The sequence below is a fragment of the Sphaeramia orbicularis genome, unplaced genomic scaffold (assembly GCF_902148855.1).
Source record: "Sphaeramia orbicularis unplaced genomic scaffold, fSphaOr1.1, whole genome shotgun sequence".
NCBI classification, from domain to species: domain Eukaryota; kingdom Metazoa; phylum Chordata; class Actinopteri; order Kurtiformes; family Apogonidae; genus Sphaeramia; species Sphaeramia orbicularis.
In genome coordinates this window covers 63,445-86,048 of record NW_021941678.1, presented here as the reverse complement: position 1 = coordinate 86,048, position 22,604 = coordinate 63,445, and the positions used below count along the sequence as shown (strand labels likewise).

Below are 22,604 nucleotides of genomic sequence, written 5' to 3'. Positions count from 1 at the left end.
TCGGGGGGGCAGGGGACAGATCTGTCTTGGCGGAGGTCTGCGCTCTCTGAGTGCTTTTCTTGTTACCTCCCCAGGAGGTATTGTGAACGCTTTGCTTTGTGTGTGTGCGTGTTTTGTTTGTTGATGATGAGTGATTGGACCTCAAATCCGTCCATAACTTTTTGAGTTTATCTTGCTAACAAACACGCACGCTCACAAAGCAAAGCAATCACAACACCTCCTGGCAGAGGTAACAAGAAAAGCATTCGGGAGAGCGCAGACCTCCACCAAGACAGATCTGCCAACCCCCCCCCCCCACACACACACACACACAAACACACACACACACCCAAATCACCACCAAAATTTTAGCATTTCTTCCTTGCGCCAGTATCAACATTTCATGAAAATTTCCTGAAAATCCATCCATAACTTCTTGAGTTATCTTGCTAACCAAACAAAAAAACACGCAGGGAGGCAGATCTGTCTTGGCGGAGGTCCTGCACTCTCCGAGTGCTTTTCTTGTTTAGTTTGTATTCAGTACATGATGATTTTATGTATTTATTACTGTATTTTTCCCCCAAAAAATGCAAGTACCCCCCATTTGAGAAGACTGTGTTAGATAATAACCTACATCATTACATCTTGGAGTCCAAGAAGAGTTACTCCTTGAAATGTACTCCTACATCATTTACAAATGAAGAGTAAAGGCTCTTTTGCGCTAGTTGATAGTATGTCAGCAATTTGGCCATAAAACTATAAATCTTCAGAACCTTGCCCTACCTTGTAAGATACTTGTAATTACTTTATATTAGATAGGACAATGAAAACAAATGCTGGAAGTCAACACTGAAATGTGTGGTACAAGCAGGGTTTGATGTAGTTTGTCCTTAAAAAACTCCTTGCTGTGGTGGTGATGCTGCATCGCACTTACCTGTGAGAAAGTTCAGAGGCAGCCTTCGAGGAACCAGTCCTTTAGGAAACTTCACCCAGGCCTCTTCATAAATGTTCTGACACTCTTCTACACTGCCTGCATAATGAAAAAACCAGACAACAGTAAACAGATCAGGCATAACGAATGCAGCAGTCATCCTCTGGCCAAGCAAAATTACACACTATAAAGAGTTATAGCCAAATGCACAGTGACGGTACAAGATTCAGAACTAGAAGAGTTCTGAAAATCTTTCTGAAAAGATGTTAAAGTTTGCACAATAATGTTCACACTAATGAATCAGACAATTTAAAACTATTTTACATATGCACACACCACACAACAAACCCTCCCCAGCGGTCATATGGCCTCATAATATAACAGGAAAAAAAAAAATTAAAAAATCAAGTATTTCATGCATCTGCCTACAATGGGAAAACGGTTTGAAACTGGTGAAATACATAAAAGTAGGACCAATGCCCTGTAGCTTACTGGCCAATTAAAAGCTTTGGGAAATGTATCTAGATGCCATTATTATCACCCAGCTATGTGTATTTATTATATTACAGAAATAGGCGATGTTTTGGTCATATTCCAATCAGATCTGTAAAAAATTCACAATTCCAACTTGATATCATTGATACTTTACTGATTTATTGGATCAATCCACTTCCTATCTCTTATAATGGGAAACATTTGTCAAAGTCACACCAAAATCCAGAATCAGATCTGGATTGAAATAATTGGCAATACCTTGTGTTGACATCATCATAAAGAAGCTGTATACCAAGTTTGAGTCAATCAGAACCCTAGTTTGGGAGAAAAAGACGAGTGAAATGTTTTCCCCAGAAGAGCCCATGTTAAATTTTCCATAAGTTCCCGGATCCAGAAGAAGATCCTGATCAGCATGTGGCCATTATGTTTTGGTCATCTCCTCATCAGGGCTGTACTGGTAGAAATTTACACTGGATATCATTATATTTACTGAGTTATTGCACCATCCATACCACTTCCTATCTCTTAGTATGGGGAAATGTTTCAAAGTGGCAACAAAATCCAGAATCAGATCCGGATCCTAATAATTTCACTAACTTTTGTTGACATCATCATAAAGAAGCTGTATACCAAGTTTGAAGTCAATCGGAATTGTAGGTTTCGGAGAAACGACGATTGAAATTTTTGTAACGGGCGACGACAGACGGCGACGACAGACGGCGACGGACGCCGCATGACAACAATAGCTTATGGCCTGTCGGCTGGTAAGCTAAAAATGTCAAATGTCACCAGTTTCTTCTAAATAAATGTTTGATATTAGAAAAAGTACGTTTATAAAGTGTAACTGCAGTGAGATTCAAAAACATGGTTATAATGAAAATCAATGGGGCATTTTTTGTCCACAAGAGTGGCCAGAGGGTGCATCTGACATTACAGAAAAAATACTAATGCAATCAAATCAATTTTGTTGATAATCTTTGACTTATCGAAGGCTCTAATAACCATGAATGCTTCATCCACCTACTATTTATTTTATGGAAAATATTTAATTTTTTGTAATTTTTTTGGTAATAATTCACTAAAATTCAATTATTAAACTTGCATTTAAAAGGCTAAAATCCTGAAAAATGTTGAATGTTTGGTAGTTTTGAGCAGGGGAGAAGTTGTTTAAGAGATTTATAACAAATTTTTCTTTTTTAAAAAAAGCAAGAAAAAAATGTTGACGTATGATGGTTTTATAGTATTTTTTTATGAGTGTACATTTTTGTCCACGAGGGTGACCAGAGGTATTATTTTTTTGAGAGGGGCATAAGGGTTAAACAACCCTATTGGAAGTCACGTCCTGTGGTCGTGGAAAAGATGCTCATCTGTTTCAGAAGGGTCAAACTAGTGGCATCAAGCAAAGAAAACATCTAAGGAGATTGATGAAACGACTAACAACTGGGTTAAGAACTGTCCAAATGGCAGTGTAAGATTCCAGCTGGCAGATAATGCAATTACATCATTGAAAGGACATGTCACCATTTCACCTTGAAAAACTACGTTATTGTGACCTGTTTTCAACAGGCATCTGCTCCATGCCAAAATGCATCCACAGTATAACTTTGGTGCAGATCTCAATGCATTTTCCAGATAATGTGATTACGTAGTTAAAAAGACATGTCGCCATTTGACCTTGAAAAAGTAGGCTGAGGTGACTTGCTTTCAATAGGTTTCTGCTACATGCCAAGATGCATCCACAGTATAAATTTGGTGCAGATATGTCAATGTATTCTTCAGATAAATAACGTTGTTAAATGGACAGAAAGACAGATGGACAAACAGACAACAAAACAATTACAAAACCTCTTTGACCAGAAGCTGGCCGAGGGGTAAAAACTGGAAGGATTCATCATCTTCGAGGAAGAAATGTCGGTGGAAAAAAAAAAATCTGGAATGATCCTGATTGGCGATCACTTTGACGTTTAGTGAAATCAAATCATAAAAAAACAACAGAACTCACAGCTATGTTTAATACTGAAAGTAGGAGCATTTCCACACCCACAGTGTGAATGGAACTCAAGTGACTGGGACTAAACAGCTGTGTAGCCTTAAGAAAACCACTTATTAGTCAGGATGACCAGAAAAAAAGGCTTCAATTTACTAGGAAGCATAAAGATTGGACTGTGTTTAATGGATGAAAGTCAAGTGGTCTGTTGAGTTCACACTGACCCTGGTTCAGAGTGATTACCCATCATGCCTAGTGACTACGGTATGGGTCTGTGGGGGCAGTGATTACCCATCAGGGCTAGTGCCTACAGTCCAAGCATGTGGGGTCAGTGATCACTCATCATGCATAGTGCCTACTGTTCAAGCCTGTGGGAGCAGTGTTACCATCTGGGGTTGGTTCAGGTCTGGGTTCAGCAGCATTCCGTATGTGTCCAAATAATGATTTCAGCTGAATCTGAATAAACTCAATGACCAGAACGAACATCAGTGTGTGTGTATGTGTGTGTGGGGGGTATCCCCACTGGGGATGCAAATTATCGATTAATTCATTAATCGTTAGTTGGTTGCCCTTATCGATGGATTAACAATTAATTGATAAGCAGCGATTTTCCTGAGAACCTAAATTTCTTTTTCAATACGGTCTATGAAAATAAAAGCTAAATACTGTTTATATACTCCATGAAAAAAGCATGTCATATTCCTGAACGATTGATTTATTGAACCATTGGATACAGTCAGTGTTTCCTGTGGAATTCATCTGTTGATGTGGCGGTGTGTAATGTGTGTGTGTGTGTGTGTGTGGGGGGGGGGGGGTACACGCGAGTGCATTTCACCGGTGTGTGGGGGTGCACACGCGTACATTTCCTCGGGGGGTACTCACACACGTGCAGTACGGTCGGGGGATGCATGCGTGTTGGTTGGTAACCACGAGCGTGCGTGCATCACTTTCCATCCTACTTCTAATACTATGGGGTTACGATTCAGTCCGTGCCCCCGCAGAAGTGAAAGTGGAACTTTTCACTGACTGTAGACTACACCAACCTCCAGGGAAAACGTTCCAAAACTGACCCCGCATTTGTGCGCGTATTTATTCAGGGGTACACCGCTGCTACAAACAGACAGGCTGGTCTGTGTTTGGCTCTACCATGTCCATACAGATATTCTAACTCATCAACACCATGATCTGGTTCAATGATCGGCTATCCCAGCCGCGGCGTTGCAGTGCAGACAAACCAGCAGCCTTTGGACAGGTGTGGACGGGCGGAAAAGGGCAAATAACCAACAATTAATAATTTAATCGAACAAATTCTTATCGACAATTAATCGTTTAGTCAATTAATTGTTTACATCCCTAGTCCCCACTGATGACATGAGCATATTCCAAGATGACAACACTAGGATTCATCAGGCTCACAGAGTCCAGACCTGAACCCCATTTAGAATCTTTGGGATGTGCTGAAGCCTTTGCACATTTGTCTGACTCTGCCATCATCAATACAATATCTTGAGAAAATATTAAGACAATGACTACTGCCACAATACTATAGCACAAAATATCAGTTTGTATTGCCACAGAGCCAGTCAAATGTTAGCATTGGTACTAGAGCCAATCATGGATACTGTTACATGAACTCATTAGCCTCTTGTTGCCACAGTACTGTGGTGATTGTATGTATACTTCAGTGCATTCTTTTGTGCATTTTGCTACCAAAGTAGTGTGGGAATTGATGGAACAAACAACAAATTAGTGATAGTGTAAAGTATATAATAGGAATTATTGTTCAAATGCTCTATATGTTGTTTCATGGTTGTTCTTTGCTCTGTGCAGTCAGTGAGGCTGGAGAAGGTGGGCGGAGCTACCCGTTGGATGTGGCAGTGTGCTGTGTGACTTCTCAGTTCTGTGTCAGTTCAGTGTATTGAGTGCTGTGGTCCAAATTCTGCACTCTGAGCATTTTCCCAGTGGCTGATTCATATCAATGTCGGATTTACCGACCGGCTAACATTTCAGCGTTTTCTTTGCTGCTTTTATATAGCCAATTGACCACACCTGAAGTTACCAGTCAAGTGTGACTCTGCACAAGAGATTCGACTCAGTGTCCCACATTAGGGGATTAGTCCAAACACCATCGTTGCGCACGTCAAGAACGAAAAAATACAGCTGTTAACTGTGTTACTCATCTTGTGAGCAACATATACAAAACAGGCACCTAAGCAAATTATTTTCTGGAAATTACACCACATGTTTGGACCATGTGTTTTTACATACACATAAATATACACATATACAATAATAAATAATCTTTTTCTCGACCACTTGGGCGGTGTCTCCTTCAGGCTCGGGTCCTCTACCAGAGGCCTGGGAGCCTGAGGGTTCTGCGCAGGATCTTAGCTGTTCCTAAGATTGCACTCTTTTGGACAGAGATCTCTGATGTTGTTCCTGGTATCTGCTGGAGCCATCCTCTCAGGCAAATATATATGATATTTGCCCAATCGGAGTGGTGTAGTGTGTGCAGAAGGGATTTCTGGGTGTGTAAGATAAATATGGTGCCATTTCACTGAGTAGAAGCAAAGTTATTGAATTTTAAATATGTAGAAACTTTCCGATTACCACTTTGCAGACGGTCCCTAAACTCACGCTCACTAACTGGCACTACATTCAAGGCAATGCCGTCTACTGATTGTTAAGGACCGTTTGGATGAAAATGGGATCGCAGTAGCCTCTCTGTGTTACCAAAGCCACATAGAGCAATCATTTGTGTCTCAATGATTATTGACCTGATGATCTATTGAGCCACAAAGTGTGAATCTGAAAATCTCTTGCCAACTTTACCATGGAAAGTGTTTGCGTTCTTCACATAAGCTACATGTATCTCCGTATTGTACTGAAAGCCCTGAACCGAAACAGTTCGCATCCTACTTTTCAGAAACCCAGTCGCCCGAGTTCTCGGTAAAATTTTCTACCGAGGGAACACTCATTATTTCCCGCTTCAGCCCAAACAGTTGAGTGTGTGCTGCAGCTGCTCTTACACCTGTGCTGTGTGCGTCAACCTAACTTGACGTAGCTCTAGCGTGATTGGTTCTGTGCAGCGCTACTTGATTATGATTGCCTGTTCTAATGTGTGTCACAACATGGATGAATGAATTCTATTGAAATTTTACCAAGCAAGTCTAATATTTCTATCAAGGAAAAGTTACATTGCAAAATATATCATTTTATCGGTCTGCCCTAGTAGTGACATAATAATTGTTCGGTAAATCATTCTTTAAATGTAAGTGACAATTAAGGGGGGGGGTGTCAGTCTGTGATTTTGTGTGTGTGTGTGTGTGGGGTGGGGGGGCAGTGCGTGATAGTGTGTGTATGTGTGTGTGTGTGTGTGTGTGTGTGTGTGTGTGTGTGTGTGTGGTGGTGGTGGTGGGGGTAGCAGTCCGTGGTTGACAAAGTGAAACTGAACACACTTTACTATTCTTTTAACTCTCCGGGCAGCACAGACATACAGCAGAGTGACAGAATCTCCACGCAGCAAAAAAGTTAATACATTGGTTACATATTGGCCGATGTTGATTAATTGGTGATACGTTATAATAGGCCCAACTAATCGGTCGAGCTCCAGAGAGGGGGATGTTATTTGATATTTCAAGTTCATTCAACACAGTCAAAGTGACCTGTCCTTTGTTGGATCACACTGATAAGAAGCCACCATGTGTCTGGATGGGATCTACCGTTTCTATCTGTGTTTCAATTATGAATGGCCTTGGAGCTTTTTAAGCACAACTCTGAGTCCTGACACAACCACAAACACACTGATGACACTTCTATTGTGGTATCTATGGGGTATGCACAGCTCACCAGGTTTTAAAGCCTTTTCCAGACCCTGGTAGTAGGCCCAGTTCTCAGGGTTCCTCTCCTGGAGTCTCCTGTAGACCTCTAAGGCCTCCTCAGGTCTTTGCAGCTTCAGCAGCAGTTCTCCTACACACACAGAAAACAAAGCCACATTAATGCGTCACCTCATAGGAAATGTCCCTACACAGGAAAGGACAAATACTTTATGACTCAGGGTACCAACTGTACATGTTTCTGCCTCTAGCTCAGACCAGGTCAATAACATGCTACAGCAGGGGTTAGGGTCTACTTATGAGTGGGTGGTGGAGAACAGGTTAAAACTGAATGTGTTAAAAAACCAAGTGTATGATGTTGGGTTCTAAACATATTGTGAGAGAAGCCCCAAACATCTCTTTGCACAAGCGATCATTACAACAAGTGACCGAGATTTAACTGCTGGGGGTCACTTAAGATCAAAATATGTCATGGCCGACACATATAAATAATATTGTGACTAAAATGAGTAGAATAATCTCATTAATTAGATGTAATGCCCATTTTATGCTATCTGGCAGAAGAAAACTTGTACTACAGTCTTTAGTTCTATGTCACTTGGACGACTGTTCCGTTGTGTGGCCAGGCGCTGCTAAAAAGACCTTGATTAACTCCAGATAGCTTAGAATCGGGCTGCAAGAATAGCTCTGGGCTGTCCGTTTCAAACCATTAGCAATGCAATACATCATAGATGAAAATCAAGGACAGATTGGCATGTAGTTCTGTGTCGTCTTTGCATAAAATCTTGACCTTACACAAACCCTTTAGCCTGTTCTCTAAACTACAATACACCTGTAACAGACATGGGTTGAACACGAGACAAGCCTCTAACTTTGCCTTTGTCAAGAACTATTGCACTTAAAAAGACGTTTATATACCGAGCCATTTCATATTGGAATATGTTACCTCCAGAAATTATGTTAATAAGTAATCATTTTGTTTTTAAAACACATCTTAAGAAATCTATATTCAACAATGTAACAATGCTAAATAAGTAATGTAACTACGTTTTATTTTTATTGTTTGTTTTTTTCTATGTGTTTTGTAACTGCATAAATTGTAGTATTTTTATATTGATAAGTAACCACGTTTCTAAAACAAATCTTAAGAAATCTGTAATCTATAATGAAACAATGCTAAATTAATGTAACTGTCTTTTCTGTAAATGTAAACATTGTAATACTTAAATATTGGGAATGTTCCCCAGGAAGAATAGTCTCTACTTTGGTAGAGACTAATGAGGATCCTTAAATAAATAAATCCTTAAATACAGAAACAATCGATACTGTCCTTAAAACATTCATGTGTGCGTGAGGTGTGAACATAGCTGTGGTTGCTACAGTAGACCCACCTCTAGTTTCCTCCACAGCCAGTTTGTCACAGATCTGTTTCTCATAGTTTTTGAGGTGATCAAGGGCTTCTTTATGCAGACCCGCCTCCCTCAGGACCTGGTTCTGATACAGCAACAGTTCACTATACTCGTAGTCCACCTTGTCTGGAGATGTCTGAACAAAGATAGATAACCATAGAGCTGTTAAATAGAGAATAGATATTCCACGCTCCATTTGTGTCCTTTTGTAGAGTATTTGGATCTTTGTTCCACAGCCTGACGTGTTAGTTGTCCTGCACCACATCCTTTACCTTCTCATTTTTATTACACAAAAAATATCCTGCGTGGCTCTCTTACACTACGTACAGATGACAGATAAACATGGCCCAAATCCAAATTTTTTGCTCATATGTAACTTGTATCTGATCTGTTAAAGAAAGTTTGAACAGCACAAAAACATTATTTTCAAATCCAACCCAGGCCATTTTCATATGTGGTCCTAAATCCGATACGTATCTGTTATTTTGCATTGCGACTTCAGTCTGAACGACCAAGTCACATATATCCGACCTTTACATCACTGAAAGGTGACAAACATCATAATTAAGGACCTCTTTTGAGCATGCGGGTCACTTCAGGGTGGCATTCAGTTCATACTCAAAACTGATAGAAGTTGCATTTAATTAATCAAACAAGCACACAAAAAAAATTTGATTTCACCTGCTGTCTGAACACAATCTTAGATTCATCGCATAACATCTGAAGCACAGAAGAAGACTCTAAGGCCACCACCAAGACACACACAAATACATGTAATGGAGGAATGACAACATAAAATTTTAATTAACCAGCTACAGCTGATTATTACTGGTACTTACTGGATCTCTGGCTCTCTTTGACCATTCCAATGTGTATTCAGCATCACTGTCCTTTAGCAGAATTATTGCTTTTCTCGAATAAGTAAAGATGCTTTACTACATCACCTTTTACATACCTTGCATTTTTTATATTTCTGGCTGTGGTCAAACAGTCTGTGTGATCCCTTGAGTACTGTTCGATAATACGATTGGGCCTGTATAAACATTTTGAACTTCATGTGCTATTACGCCAAACGCTGCTATACTATATTTTACCACTAGATGTCACACCTGACTCAGATGAAACCTAATGAGACTGCTGGAGGGTCTGACTGGGAGCGATTAGTTTAAATTCAATAACACAGAAACCACTTGTTCCTGTGTTTAACAGAGAGCTTTTGCTTGACTGTATGAGACGCTCTTGTAGCAATCAGTGGTGGGTCTGAACCTGTTGTGTTTTGCGGAACTCTTCAACAATCTTAGCAGCCATTTCAAAGTCCTCCAGCAGGTGGTAGGCCACAGCATATCCGATCCAGGAGGCGCGCTGGGCTGGACGCAGCTGCAGCAGCTGGTAGCGAGTCTCCTGGACAGAAAGAGGATGCCACTATTAGAAATACAGCCATTCAGCACAGAATCCACCGAGCACAGACTCCACCCACCGCCACCACTACTGACTCTCATTCAAAAAATGTACAAAAAAAATGCTGTAGCACACCGGTGTAAAACATGCAGCCCAGGGGCCAAATCCAGCCCGCCAAAGGGTCCAGTCTGGCCCTTGGGATGAATTTGTGAAATGCAAAAATTATACTAAGATATTAACAAAAGACATTATTTCAGGTTCCACATTCAGACCAGATCTCAAGTGGGCAGGATTCAGTAAAATACTATCATAATAACATAGAAATAATGAAAACTCCAAATTTTTCTCTTTGTAAATGTAAATATTTTCATGTATTTACACTAAAACAAAGATAAATTTTGCAAAAAAATGTTAATAACCTGAATAAATATGAACAACCTGAAATGTCTTAAGAGAAGTAAGTACAATTTTAACAAGATTCTGCCTGTTACTAAACATTTTGTGTATTTGTAGATCCACTGTGCTCTATAAGTTATAACGTACATGTGGAAATGATAAACTGAGGCTTAATATTGTTAAAATTACACTTATTTTTTCAGTTTGTTCATGTTATTCACATCTTTTGAAAGGCTAGTTTGTAGATGTAAACCTTTTCAGAATGTAAATTTACTTTTTTCAATCTAAAACATAGAGAAAAGTTTGGAATTGACATATTTATACATTATTATGTTATTATTTTACTGGTCCGGCCCACTTCAGATCAAATTTAGTTGAATGTGGCCCCTGAACTAAAATGAGTTTGACACCCCTGCTGTAGCAGATGAATTAACACATCCAAAACTGTTTTACCCAAATAGCAGCTCATGATGAACTGTGTCAGCCATTTTTCATTTCACTACGACAACAAAAGGACTTGAGCACAACGCACTCATAATTTTGAATTCACAAGCGGAAAGAATCATCTTGTGAATCTTCGCAATAGTAGGTGAAGGAAGCATTAAACCAGCTCATCTCTGGTAAGCTCACCCTGTACCCCTCCAAGTCTCTCATCTGGATCTGCAATAGAGACAGGTCTCTGAGGATCTGCAGGTTGTCCTTGTCCCACTTAAGAGCATTTCGGTAACACTTGATGGCCTCGTCGTACTTTTTATCCGAGCGCTGCAGTAGGCCATAAACATGCCAGCCTGCGATGATGGGTATGTTCAGGAAGTAAACACTGAACAATATTGAGACTGCTTCAAAGAGTGAAAAGACAGACACCAAGGGCAAATGTAGAATCAAAGCAGGTGCAGTCTCACAGAGGTGAGGAAAGGATACAGACGTGGCTCTTGAGATCATTGCGCAGTCCTCGTCTCACCAGCTCATACGCCTCTTCCTTCTTTCCTAAACAGTTGAGGGTTAAACCTTTCATGGCCAGTGTTTCTGAAGAACATAGGGACAGATTCACAGAGGTCAAGACACTCCGGAAGGATGACACTTTGTATGTGGACGCTGAATGATACAGACAAAGATGTTATAACAATTGTTGTTACAAAAAATGTCAAATCATTATTTCTTATAAAGTCTGATTTTTGATCCAGCAGTAAACGTTTAAAAACATCTGAAAGGCTATATATGGTCTTAACTTATTCAGTAAAGAACAAGAGGGAAATGACAGGAAAAACATAAGAATAAAAACTCCTGTGTAATGTCGGATTTTGTGATTCACTGAGTAATGCATAAATTGGCTTCCCCAACATTAAATCAAAAATTCATCATTGTGTGTTTACTGCATCATTTCACAAGTTAACCCTCCCGAAGCTTGTATGACAGTCTAAACTGCTGGAGAAGAATGAAGGGTTCTCACTAGGATTTTTTCACAGCATATAGCACCATGTACGCAGGTGCATGCCACGTACATGGCACGAGTTTTGTAGTTTTGAAATTTATAACTCTCCGAAACACTGTTTCCTGCATTTTGAGGGGCAAATTTTGAGGAATGAAGCCAAAAAACGATGTGATATTATCCTTGTGTTTGGCGTTGCTCCCACGCTTCGACGCAGACATAATCGTAGAAAAATATTCACTTGCATGAAATTAGGGATAATCGGAGTGGCACTCACACTACATGCACACACAGGCTAAATTTTAGATATAATTTTCCATGGGTGATCAGTCTGTTTAAATAAGATAAATTGACTGAAGTCTCATTGTCAGCCAACGAGCGTAAGCCAAGTGATGTTGCCGGGCAGGCATCAGACAATACCAAGGCACACAAAGGGGTGTTGATTATATTATTCTCATTTCCTGTCTGCAGCACTTTGCACCAAGACAAAGGAATAAATTTTTTTTTTTAAATTCAAATGTCGTTATCATTACGCTGGACAATCAAACACACACTGTGATGTTCTGTTGTTAAAAGCAAGCAAAGGGGGCCCTCTGGTGGTCGGAATAAGTTGCACTGGCGTGTGTTTTGTACTTTCGGTGTTACCGTAGCCAGTTCAGACATGGGAAAGAAGTAGCAGACACGTTTTTCTCATTCTCTTTGTATGGCCAGAAAGAACGTTTCCCTGTGAGCATTTTATGTTTAGTTGTTGTGGTAATGGATAGTAAAACCTGTCTCTTATGTAAACTTTTGTTGTTAGATTAAAAGACGTTGTAAATCTTAAATCGATCTGAAGATGTTAATCGTTAGAATGTCTATGGATTTTCCCATTTATGTTAGCATCGAGCTAGCAATCTTTTCTCATTCTAGGCTTGCGCTAGCCTATCGCCACATCACCATTGGCAATGCATTTTCCTGGTTGGCGAAGTTGTTTTCAACCCGTGTAGCCACAGTGGTGAAGGTATTTTTTTTTAGTAAAATCAATCAACCAACTTACATCTCTGATCGAAAATGTGCAAGCGATAACCAAGGAAAATAACAAATGCGGTCTCCACTACTGAAGAGTGCTGGCGAGAGCGATCGAACTCACCCGAACGTTTCCGATTTTTTACAAATTCACGCAGCACACAGAGGGGTACGGAGCGGTGCAAACTGCCACCAGCGGAAATGAAAATGAAACTTACAGCTCATTTATCTTTCTCTACCTGCTGAAGCTTCGCTTTTAAACCTTACCAGTGAAAACGCTGCAATATTAGTATCACATTACTGTTACCTCTGTTGTCTCCATGTTTGTTATTACTGACTTTCTTCTTCTTCTCAAAAAACTTTATTCTTCTTCGTGGTATTTGTCCAGTATGGTTAATTAATAGCGGCGCCCCCTGGTGGATTAATTGAGAAACGCTCATTCCAACACATTAAATGTCAGCAGCAGCACTTTTTCCAGTCAGACTAATAACAACGACAATAAAGCACATTTACAAAAGGAACTAAGAACTAGAATGGGACTATTAAGTACTAGTATCGGCACTCAGTATCGACAAGTACTCAAAAGTAAGTACTTGTACTCGGTCTGGAAAAAAGTGGTATCGGTACATCCCGAATGTATGGTATCATACTCAGAGGTTTCACTTAAAAAATTTTTATGATCCAGATCCTCGTTTGTTGGAATGTTATGATCGGATCCTTCACTAGCCCAGTTATGATCCTTCACATCATCATTGCACCTTTTAATAATGAAAGAAATGAATTTTTTGGAGAAATTTTACAAAATATATAGGTTTTCTGGCTTGGAAAAAAATTTTTTTTTTTTACTGAATACAACTATTAACAGAACAATATGGATCATGATCATTTAGAAAATCACATAAAACAATTACTTGAATTAGCACTCATTAGAAGTTGGTAAGATGCTGTATGTATATTTTTAGCCAATAAAGTCTCATGTATTATTTAAAAGTCTATCATTTATTGTTTTGTTATACATTAGATTAGAAATAAAAATAGTTTAGATGAAAATGTTGACTTAAGTTAATTTTTTATGATTTTTTTTGTATGAAACTGAAGCCAGATTGAACATATTTTTAAGCTCAAAATGCACCAGAATGCAGGAAAAAGACTTTATTTTTCCCAAAATTTCCTGGGGGAGCTATGCTAGTCACCACGATCCGCTACGCACCCCGCTGCAGGGACCCAGACTGGCTGTGGCTTTTTGTGGCTACACTCATTTCTACTAATGTAGCCACAGTGGCTGTATCTTTCATTTTCCTAGCACAAGCACGGTCACTCATTTGAATGTATAAGGCGATGTTAATGTGCTGTAACAAAGAACATAACTGAGACATGTTTTGAATGTATGTTGCAGTTTTACAGTGAAGTCTGGAGTAAAAGCTTTGGAGAGAAGTTTTCGGCGTCCGGCTTTTCTTGAGAAACCTGTTATCTAGCTGCCGAGCTAGCCGCTATACACACAAGCAGGGGCAGAATACATACAAAAAAACACCGCTACGCTGGTTGAAAGACAGTGTCACGGGTCAAATCCCAGCGTTGGGGCCCCCCAGGGACAGCGTCGGGGTCCCCGACGTTCAATGACGCTAGTGAGAACCCTGGAATGGCTTTACGCTACCAAAGCCAGTTTCCAGATTGTTGTGAATGGGTTGTGCAATGGCAGCCTGAAGCTGCATAGATGACTGTAGCGAATGCAGACTCTGGAAACGAAAGTGAGCTCGCATCAAAAATATATTTACGGTCAAGACAATTCAGAAAAATGTCCACCACCACCCCCCACAGTGAACCTTCGCTGGGTGAAATTTGCTGTGCACTTTGTCATATCATTTGGCGGTTAGAGCGGGTCATCTAATATCTGAAGGGTTGGTGGATCGAATCCTGCTCTGTCCCAGTCATGTACCGTTATGTCCTTGGGCAAGACACTTCACTTCATCAAGTGTCACTCACATTGGTGTATGAATGCGTGTGAATGTTTGATGGTGGTTGGAGGGGCTGTTTGGTGCGAACTGGCAGCCATGCTTACGTCAGCCTGCCCCAGGGCAGCTGTGGCTATAAATGTAGTTCACCACCACCAGAATGTGAGTGAATGAATAATGGATCAATAATGTAAAGTGCTTTGGGTGCTCTAGAAAGCCCGACAGAAATCTAATCCATTATTATTATTATTATTATTATTATTATTTCTGAACATGCAAGTGGATAGAGACTGACTGTCAGCTTGTTCCTTCTCTGCCATTTTCATTTGTGGATTGTTGAATGCAGCGCTTGCGTAATGTTGCTTTCGCTCTGGGCGGGAAGTACATATTAATGTGTCTTTGGTTCTTCTCTTAAAGCTATACCTACCGATGTGGCATTTCTCACAGCACTTAGTAAAAGTTTGAACATGAACAACCCGCCTCCCTCCAAAGCCCCACCCCCTTCCCTCTGTCTGAGCACTGAGGCTCTCCTCCTTTCTCCTCCTCTCACCTGATGCGCGATGGAAACAGAGGAGGAAGCAGAGGTGGAGGTCCGGTCCATTTTGGCGTGTCCGCGGACCCCTCCCTCAGTAATCAGATGCATCATCCACCTGCCGCGGGCCCGCGGCTCCTGTTTCATCAGTAGACCTGGTCTGTGCAGTGCTGGATCAGCGTCTTCACTGCAGTGCCCAGGGGATGGGCGCGCGCACTGTGAACGCGCAGCCTCCGCGAATTTTCCGTGGACATTTGAAGTTTCATAGTCCATACATTTATCATCCTACATCATCTTACATTGTGTGACACCATGTAATTGCACCTGTATGAGTCCCACCGTCATAAAAGCTGAGCTTTGAGCAGACCTGTTTAGTCCAGTACAGCTGACTTCCGGACTTTTATCTCCATCTTTCACTAATCAGACTCCCGTCTGTGCCCCTCAGTTGTCGTTTCTGTTCATAAATCCATTTAATCCCTTCCACATGTGCATGTCAGTTCTATCCATACATATCCTAGACAGTAGACTGTGGTCAGTGAAGCGTCAGATTCAGAGGTACACATATCGGATGTGAGACGGAGATAATGGATCGGATGCTGGACAGCCGTAATGGATGATTCACAGGAGGCTCAGTCAGGTTCGGCCAATTATTTCATTCGGACCGACTAAAATGATTGGTCAGACTTTTATTAGAAATATATGAGAATTAAACATTTTTGAGTTTCAATACCTGGTGGATTTCTTTTACATTTTAGTTTGACACACACTTACCAGGAGCATTTTAAGATGACAAAAGAAAAGCGTAAAAATGCCACATCATACGGTATAGCTTTAATCTACTGTACTTTATGAGACAGTTTTTGCCAGCTTTGACAATAAATTAACCATGAAGTTTAAAATCGTGATTAATCGTAACACCGTGATATTGTTACTAGAGCCCGGCCGATTATAGCGTATCACCAATTAATCAACATCGGCCAATATGCAGACGATATGTTAACATTTTTTTGCTGCGCGGAGATTCTGTCGCTCGCTGCTCCTGTGTGTGTGTGTGCTGCCCAGAGGATAAGAAGAACTTTAAAGTGAGTTAGTTTCACTTTCACTCCTGCTTGGACAATGACGCTATCACCCCCCCCACACACACACACAATCACGGAGCTAACACCCCCCCCCCCCCCCCCCCCGCGCTCTGAAAAGGATGGACTCTATGGACTATAATAATAATAATAATTATTATTATTATTATTATTATTATTATTATTATTATTATTATTATTATTATTATTATTATTATTTGCATCTTATCACCAGCAGATTTGGTCCTTCCTCTCTTTGGCCTGGTTCAAAACTTTATGATTCAATCACAGTGGACCCTGAGGTTAGGTGTGAATTATGTGATTATGTGAGATCTGATCACTCAGGCAACATTCAGAGTTCATCTGGACTGCATTGAGCCACATATATCAGCCACGGGAATTTGGTCAGGCAATAATGTCAAAATCTGTTATCAAAAATCCCTGCCTGTATCGGTGTAGCACAACCCAAAATGTCATTATAATGATGAAAGCAATGTTGTAAAGAACGGCATATGCAACATGACACCATAAACATACATTCTAATGTGAAAGGACACAGGTGTTTCCACCGTCATGACATATACATCATTATCTTGCACAAAGACACAAAGATATGCTGAAGGAGCATTTTCTCAGCTGCCCTTTTCTAAAAGTGAAACTGCATACTCATTTTTGGTCATATCGGCCAACCCTCACCGCTTAAATGTCTCCTTGAAGAAACACTGGGTATGGGATCAACTTGCACCGATTAATCACCATGCTCGCAAATTTTCCGATTTTCACGTGATCAGCCATGACCTGCGACCAGCTGGTCAGTCTGAAATTGACTGATTTTAACCGCAGGTCTAATTCCTGCTGCGCTGCATAGCCAGATCCAGGGCAGGTTCCAGATAGTCATGTATGAGGTGGCAATCAGGAATGTGAAGGGGGCACATGTCGCCGATGGAGGTGGCAAAGGGGTGGGGGATTTCGTGCCGTACGTACCTCACACTTACTATGTGCACACCATACAACCATACAAGGTCAAACTGAAATTTAAGACTAATTCCTCTAAATCTTCCCCTGTTGTGCACCTAATTTTCCTTTTCCCTACCTTAGGAAACTCTCATTTAAGGGGGCAAGACATTTGCTTAAGTGGGCATTGCCCACTCTTGCCCCCCGAGAACTGGCCCGGCCAGAACTACAATTATCTTACTTGTACAATAATTCTACCCTCTGCACGATGTATGATCAATAATTCCAAAAATCCCATCATGTATGATAATTTGACCCTTTCATTACACTACTAAATTAATTACCAAAGACAAATTGGATACAGATCCTTCACACTGTTCACACTTGTTTTCATTCATCCTCTCATGTGCCTCTCTACTCATAAGGGAGGACCTCGATTCAGCCCAAAGCATGTAGCAGTTGGGAATTTATAAAGGGCATTCTGGTCCATTCAGTGCCGGGGTTCATCCTGTGCTCCACATATGTAGAGACGCTTGTTTTTTTCCAAGGTTCTATTAGATTATTTAAAAGTAAAACTGGGTTGCAGGGTGTAATATGTGCAGTCTATGATAAGTCTATCCTGCGCTTGTGCTAGGAAAATGAAAGATACAGCCACTGTGGCTACATTAGTACAAATGAGTGTAGCCACAGAAAGCCACAGCCAGTCTGGGTCCCTATGCGCCCCATGGTGACGAGCATAGCTCCCCCGGGAAATTTTGGGAAAAATGAAGTCTTTTTCCTGCATTGTGGTGCATTTTGAGCTTAAAAATATGTTCAATCTGGCTTCAGTTTCATACAAAAAAATCATAAAAAATTAACTTAAGTCAACATTTTCATCTAAACTATTTTTATTTCTAATCTAATGCATAACAAAACAATAAATGATAGACTTATAAATACAATTATTCTGACCACTGATGCTCATGAGATTCAGTATGAGATTCAATATAAAATAAATTTACCAGTGAGACATGATTTATCATAAAGTCATTTGGTAATTAAATATGGACAGATATGGACTCTTGAAATTATTTAATTTAGACTAGAAAGTGCTCCTGCCCAGACTAGAATGTACATGGACTGATTACTAATTTAAACTTAGATATCTCAGATAACTGACTTCTTTTCACCTATTTGACTTTTGAGTACTTGCTGATACCGAGTACCGATACTAGTACTTAATAATCCCATTCTAGTTCTTAGTTCCTTTTGTAAATGTGCTTTATTGTCGTTGTCATTAGTCTGACTGGAAAAAAGTGCTGCCACTGACATTTAATGTGTTGGAATGAGTGTTTCTCAATTAATCCACCAGGGGGCACCACTCTTACTTAACCATACTGGACAAATACCACGAAGAAGAGTAAAGTTTTTTGAGAAGAAGAAGAAGAAAGTCAGTAATAACAAACATGGAGATGACGGAGGCAACACTAATGTGATACTAATATTAGGCCTGTAACAGTACACGTACCGAACCGTTTCGGTACGCACTTGTTCGGTTTGGTACACAGCTGTACTGAATCGGCACAGTATAATGAGAAAAAGAAAAAGGAATGAAAGACATCATTCGATGTGGAACTTTAAATCCGCACAAGTTTCACACGGACATATTGAAGGAGCACACATTGACCTGAAATATGAAATAGCAGCTGATATAAGATTAAAAAAAAAAAAAAAAAAAAAACAACAAATATGATGTGAACCTGGACGGAAGAGACTGAAGACCTTCCACCATCATTACAGTCCAGTTTGGATCAGTTAAGGTTCAGGTGAAAGACAACAACGAGGAAAGAGACGCTAATAAGACAGACGTTTGGCCCCAAGGAACTACGGTAGTTCTAAAACACTTACACTAGCTCTGTCTGTCTGTCACGCACACTGTATAATAGAGGAATAAACAGAACGTTGAAAGGATGTAAAGTTTCACTTTTGTTTCATGACAGCGTTCGTTACATTAGTTATGGACCGCACCCCCAGGTATATAACTGCGCGCCCCCCCTACCCCCCGGCTCCGACAAAAAATAAATAAATAAAATCCCCCGTGCACACAGGCACACACAAATACACACAGTGTCCTAAACAGTTTGTTCTCTGTCCTAAAATAAACAATTTGGTTCATTGTGTTGTCAATGTTTCTCTTCAGTTTGTTTAAACAAAATACCAATTTACCCTCTTGTTAATGTTGCACTTCATGTGGAATTTTTTTATTTTTATGCAGAATGTGAACTGACAGAACTGTGATTAGATTTTTCTTGTTTGTTCGAAACTACCTTTCAGGGAAAAGTGCAATACTAATGTTTAAAATACATTTAGTAATATTAATAATTTATTTTATTTTCTATTTGATTTGTAGCAGCAGAATTATATTATTCCTGTTTTTCTACATTCTATTGTCTCCAAAACTTGGGGGGAAAATGTTAAAAAATTCATAAATGCATTAATAGACATTTTGAGGGGTTTTCTTTCTTCCCGTACCGAACCGTGGCTTTGAAAACCAAAAATGTACCGAACCGAAAATTTTGTGTACAATTACAGGCCTAACTAATATTGCAGCGTTTTCGCTGGTAAGGTTTAAAAGCGAAGCTTCAGCAGGTAGAGAAAAGATAAATGAGCCATAAGTTTCGTTTTCACTTGAACGAGCAGTAACTTCCCACAAGTAACGTGTGCAGTGTGAATTCATAAAAAATCGGAAACATTCGGGTGAGTTCGATCGCTCTCAGCAGCGCTCTTCAGTAGTGGAGACCGCATTTGTTATTTTCCTTGGTTATCGCGCGGACATTTTCGACCAGAGATGTTGGTTGGTTTTACTAAAAAATACCTTCGCCACTGTGGCTACACAGGTTGAAAACAACTTCGTCAACCAGGAAATGCATCGCCAATGGCGATGTGGCGATAGGCTAGCGCAAGCCTACGATAATCTGTTACTAAGGCACATGGTCTGAGCTATGTCAGAATAAAAATTGGGTATATATGATAATTTTCCTTCAAATATGATGATTTCAGCTACTGGTATGATACGGGACTCACTAAAAACCAGGTGTTTTAATCAATGCACCTGTTTTTGTTCAGAAAACCTGGCACCTTTTTGCACACTTTTTTCTATTTGAAAAAAAAATGTTCTAAAGGGAAAACTGCATTGCAATGTCTTGTGTGTTGTGTTTGGAAAAAATGAGATTGAAATTAGCCAAAATTGGTATCGGTCATCCAAGCACCTTGCAAATTGAAAATCTGCCCAAAAAATTGTGAACAGTGCAAGTCTAGTTTGGGACTTTTGAGTAGTTGTTTACTGTGAGCATTGAAGTCACATGGTCTGTCGTATCACTACTTATCATCATCAGGAACTCTGACAGAACACTATTCAATGTGCACATATGAACACGCTTCTATGGCGACTACATCCTTGTGTAATTAGTACAGGAAGTTTATTTTACAGCAGTTTACACTGACACATGTGAAACTGTACCAAGCAGTGAGTGGCCAGGTTGGCAGAGCTACAGGCGCTCTGTAAATTCACCTCTCCTCAGTCCTACACATCTACTTCCTCAACTGATCTGCTGAAAAATACAAAAGGAACCGCCTTGAAACTCTTGGTAATGTCTCTCACACGAGTGACAGTAGGACAGTGAGTGAAAGGTGTGTGGCTAATTGTCATTCCTGAGTAATGCCGTTGTTACAGCTGTCAAATTCTGAAAGGTAATCAGGTATCTTAACAACTACCTAACTTATCTAACTTATCTTACCAACAGAGACTCAACAGAGACTCAAAACCAAAACAACCTACACTTGACACATCTTATATAAGGACTTGAAAACTCAGCCGTCAAACAAAGCAGGAACAAAGTGATAGCAAAACAGTGCTCTTCTTACCTCCATGTTCTGCAAACTTTGGGTTTCCCAGGATCTGTTTGCAGAACTTCAGTCCATTTCTGTACTGCTTGTGTTCGTAACACCTCTGCAACAAAATGTGGAGACATCACATCAGATCTGAGAAAAACAGCTGGCAATTCTCATGTGTGTCTCTCAGCAGGGTTACACCTGATGGTCATTATCAGGCTTCTGCAGAGCTTGGTGATAGGCTTATCATTTGAATCCGGTGTGTTGGAAGAGGGATACGTCTAAACCATGCTGGATTGTGGCTCTCCAGGACCAGGGTTGGCTACCCCTGCACATTAGGATTTTCTAACTGACACTTGTCCTGACAGGTTCTGAATCCAGAAATGCGCAGAACTGCAGCTCCCGGTATCAAACCATCAAATAAATTACAATGCTGCACTTAAGTCAGTTTCAACTCTATAATAGAACAGAAATTCAAATTCTACAAAATTTTTAACTCGACTTTGCCAGTCCATGTTTTGAAACGGTATTTTCAAGTATGTTTTAAATTTGGTTTGACTTGAGCCCGCTTTAAACTAGCAGTACTTCAAGCCGGTATGTTTATCCAATACATATTCTATGGGTTATTGTCAGTGCAGCCGAATAGGAGAGCAAGCCCGCCGCTGCTAGCTCCACAGCTAACTAAACTATGGCACAAGTTGTGTTTAGCTGTCATGTGTCAAGCAGTTTAGTCACTGATGCACTCTGAATGTGCTGAAAGGCCAAAGCATTGCTAGGACTCCACATGACTGTTGGTATATGCTCTTTCCTTAACTGTACTGATATAGTTAATCACTTAATGGTAATACGGGCGTAGTAATTATAATGCGTTTTGTATGGTAATGTTTAGTTAATGGACTAGAAAGTCATTAGCTACTTGCTCTGAATGCTACAACTTCGGCTACTTGGCAAACTAGCATTAGCTAACAAGCTAACGTTATCTCTGACATATAGCCTACCAATATTCTCTTGAACAGAGCATTCTCCTTCGGCGGTAGAGTAATTGTGGGCATTGTGTTGGCTTCCTATGCCTCTGTCGGATCGCGCATGAATAATATGAACGTGGAGGCAGATATTCTGGGCTGTTTCTGTTTCTTCAGGCTCCTGTCTCTCACGTGTTGAAGCCGAGGCCCCCTTCCGAGCAAAATGGCCGCTGTGCTTCTCCTCCGGGTCAACCATCGGTCTGAGTCTGCGCTACGGCTGACAAAACCGGTCTTTGGCCAATAATATACAATCTATGGCGTTTTCATACAAAAACACAGCCAGGCGGCGCGTCAGTAAGTCGAGAAACGTTTCAATGAATGATATGTAACAGT

The 22,604-nt window shown here is 40.3% G+C and overlaps 1 protein-coding gene across 1 annotated transcript; it reads right to left on the bottom strand.

Annotated features, from left to right (window-relative positions):
• Positions 1 to 862: 862 nt before the first annotated feature.
• On the bottom strand, positions 863 to 22,451 carry LOC115416784 (N-alpha-acetyltransferase 15, NatA auxiliary subunit-like). Its single transcript, XM_030130663.1, has 8 exons — positions 22,248 to 22,451; positions 21,283 to 21,367; positions 11,353 to 11,457; positions 11,062 to 11,219; positions 9,904 to 10,038; positions 8,620 to 8,773; positions 7,242 to 7,361; positions 863 to 1,009 (listed from the first exon to the last, which is right to left on the bottom strand). Exons 1-8 carry the CDS (start codon positions 22,299 to 22,301, stop codon positions 870 to 872), a joined length of 951 nt encoding a protein of 316 aa, XP_029986523.1. The 5' UTR covers positions 22,302 to 22,451; the 3' UTR covers positions 863 to 869.
• Between the last annotated feature and the right edge of the window lie 153 nt (positions 22,452 to 22,604).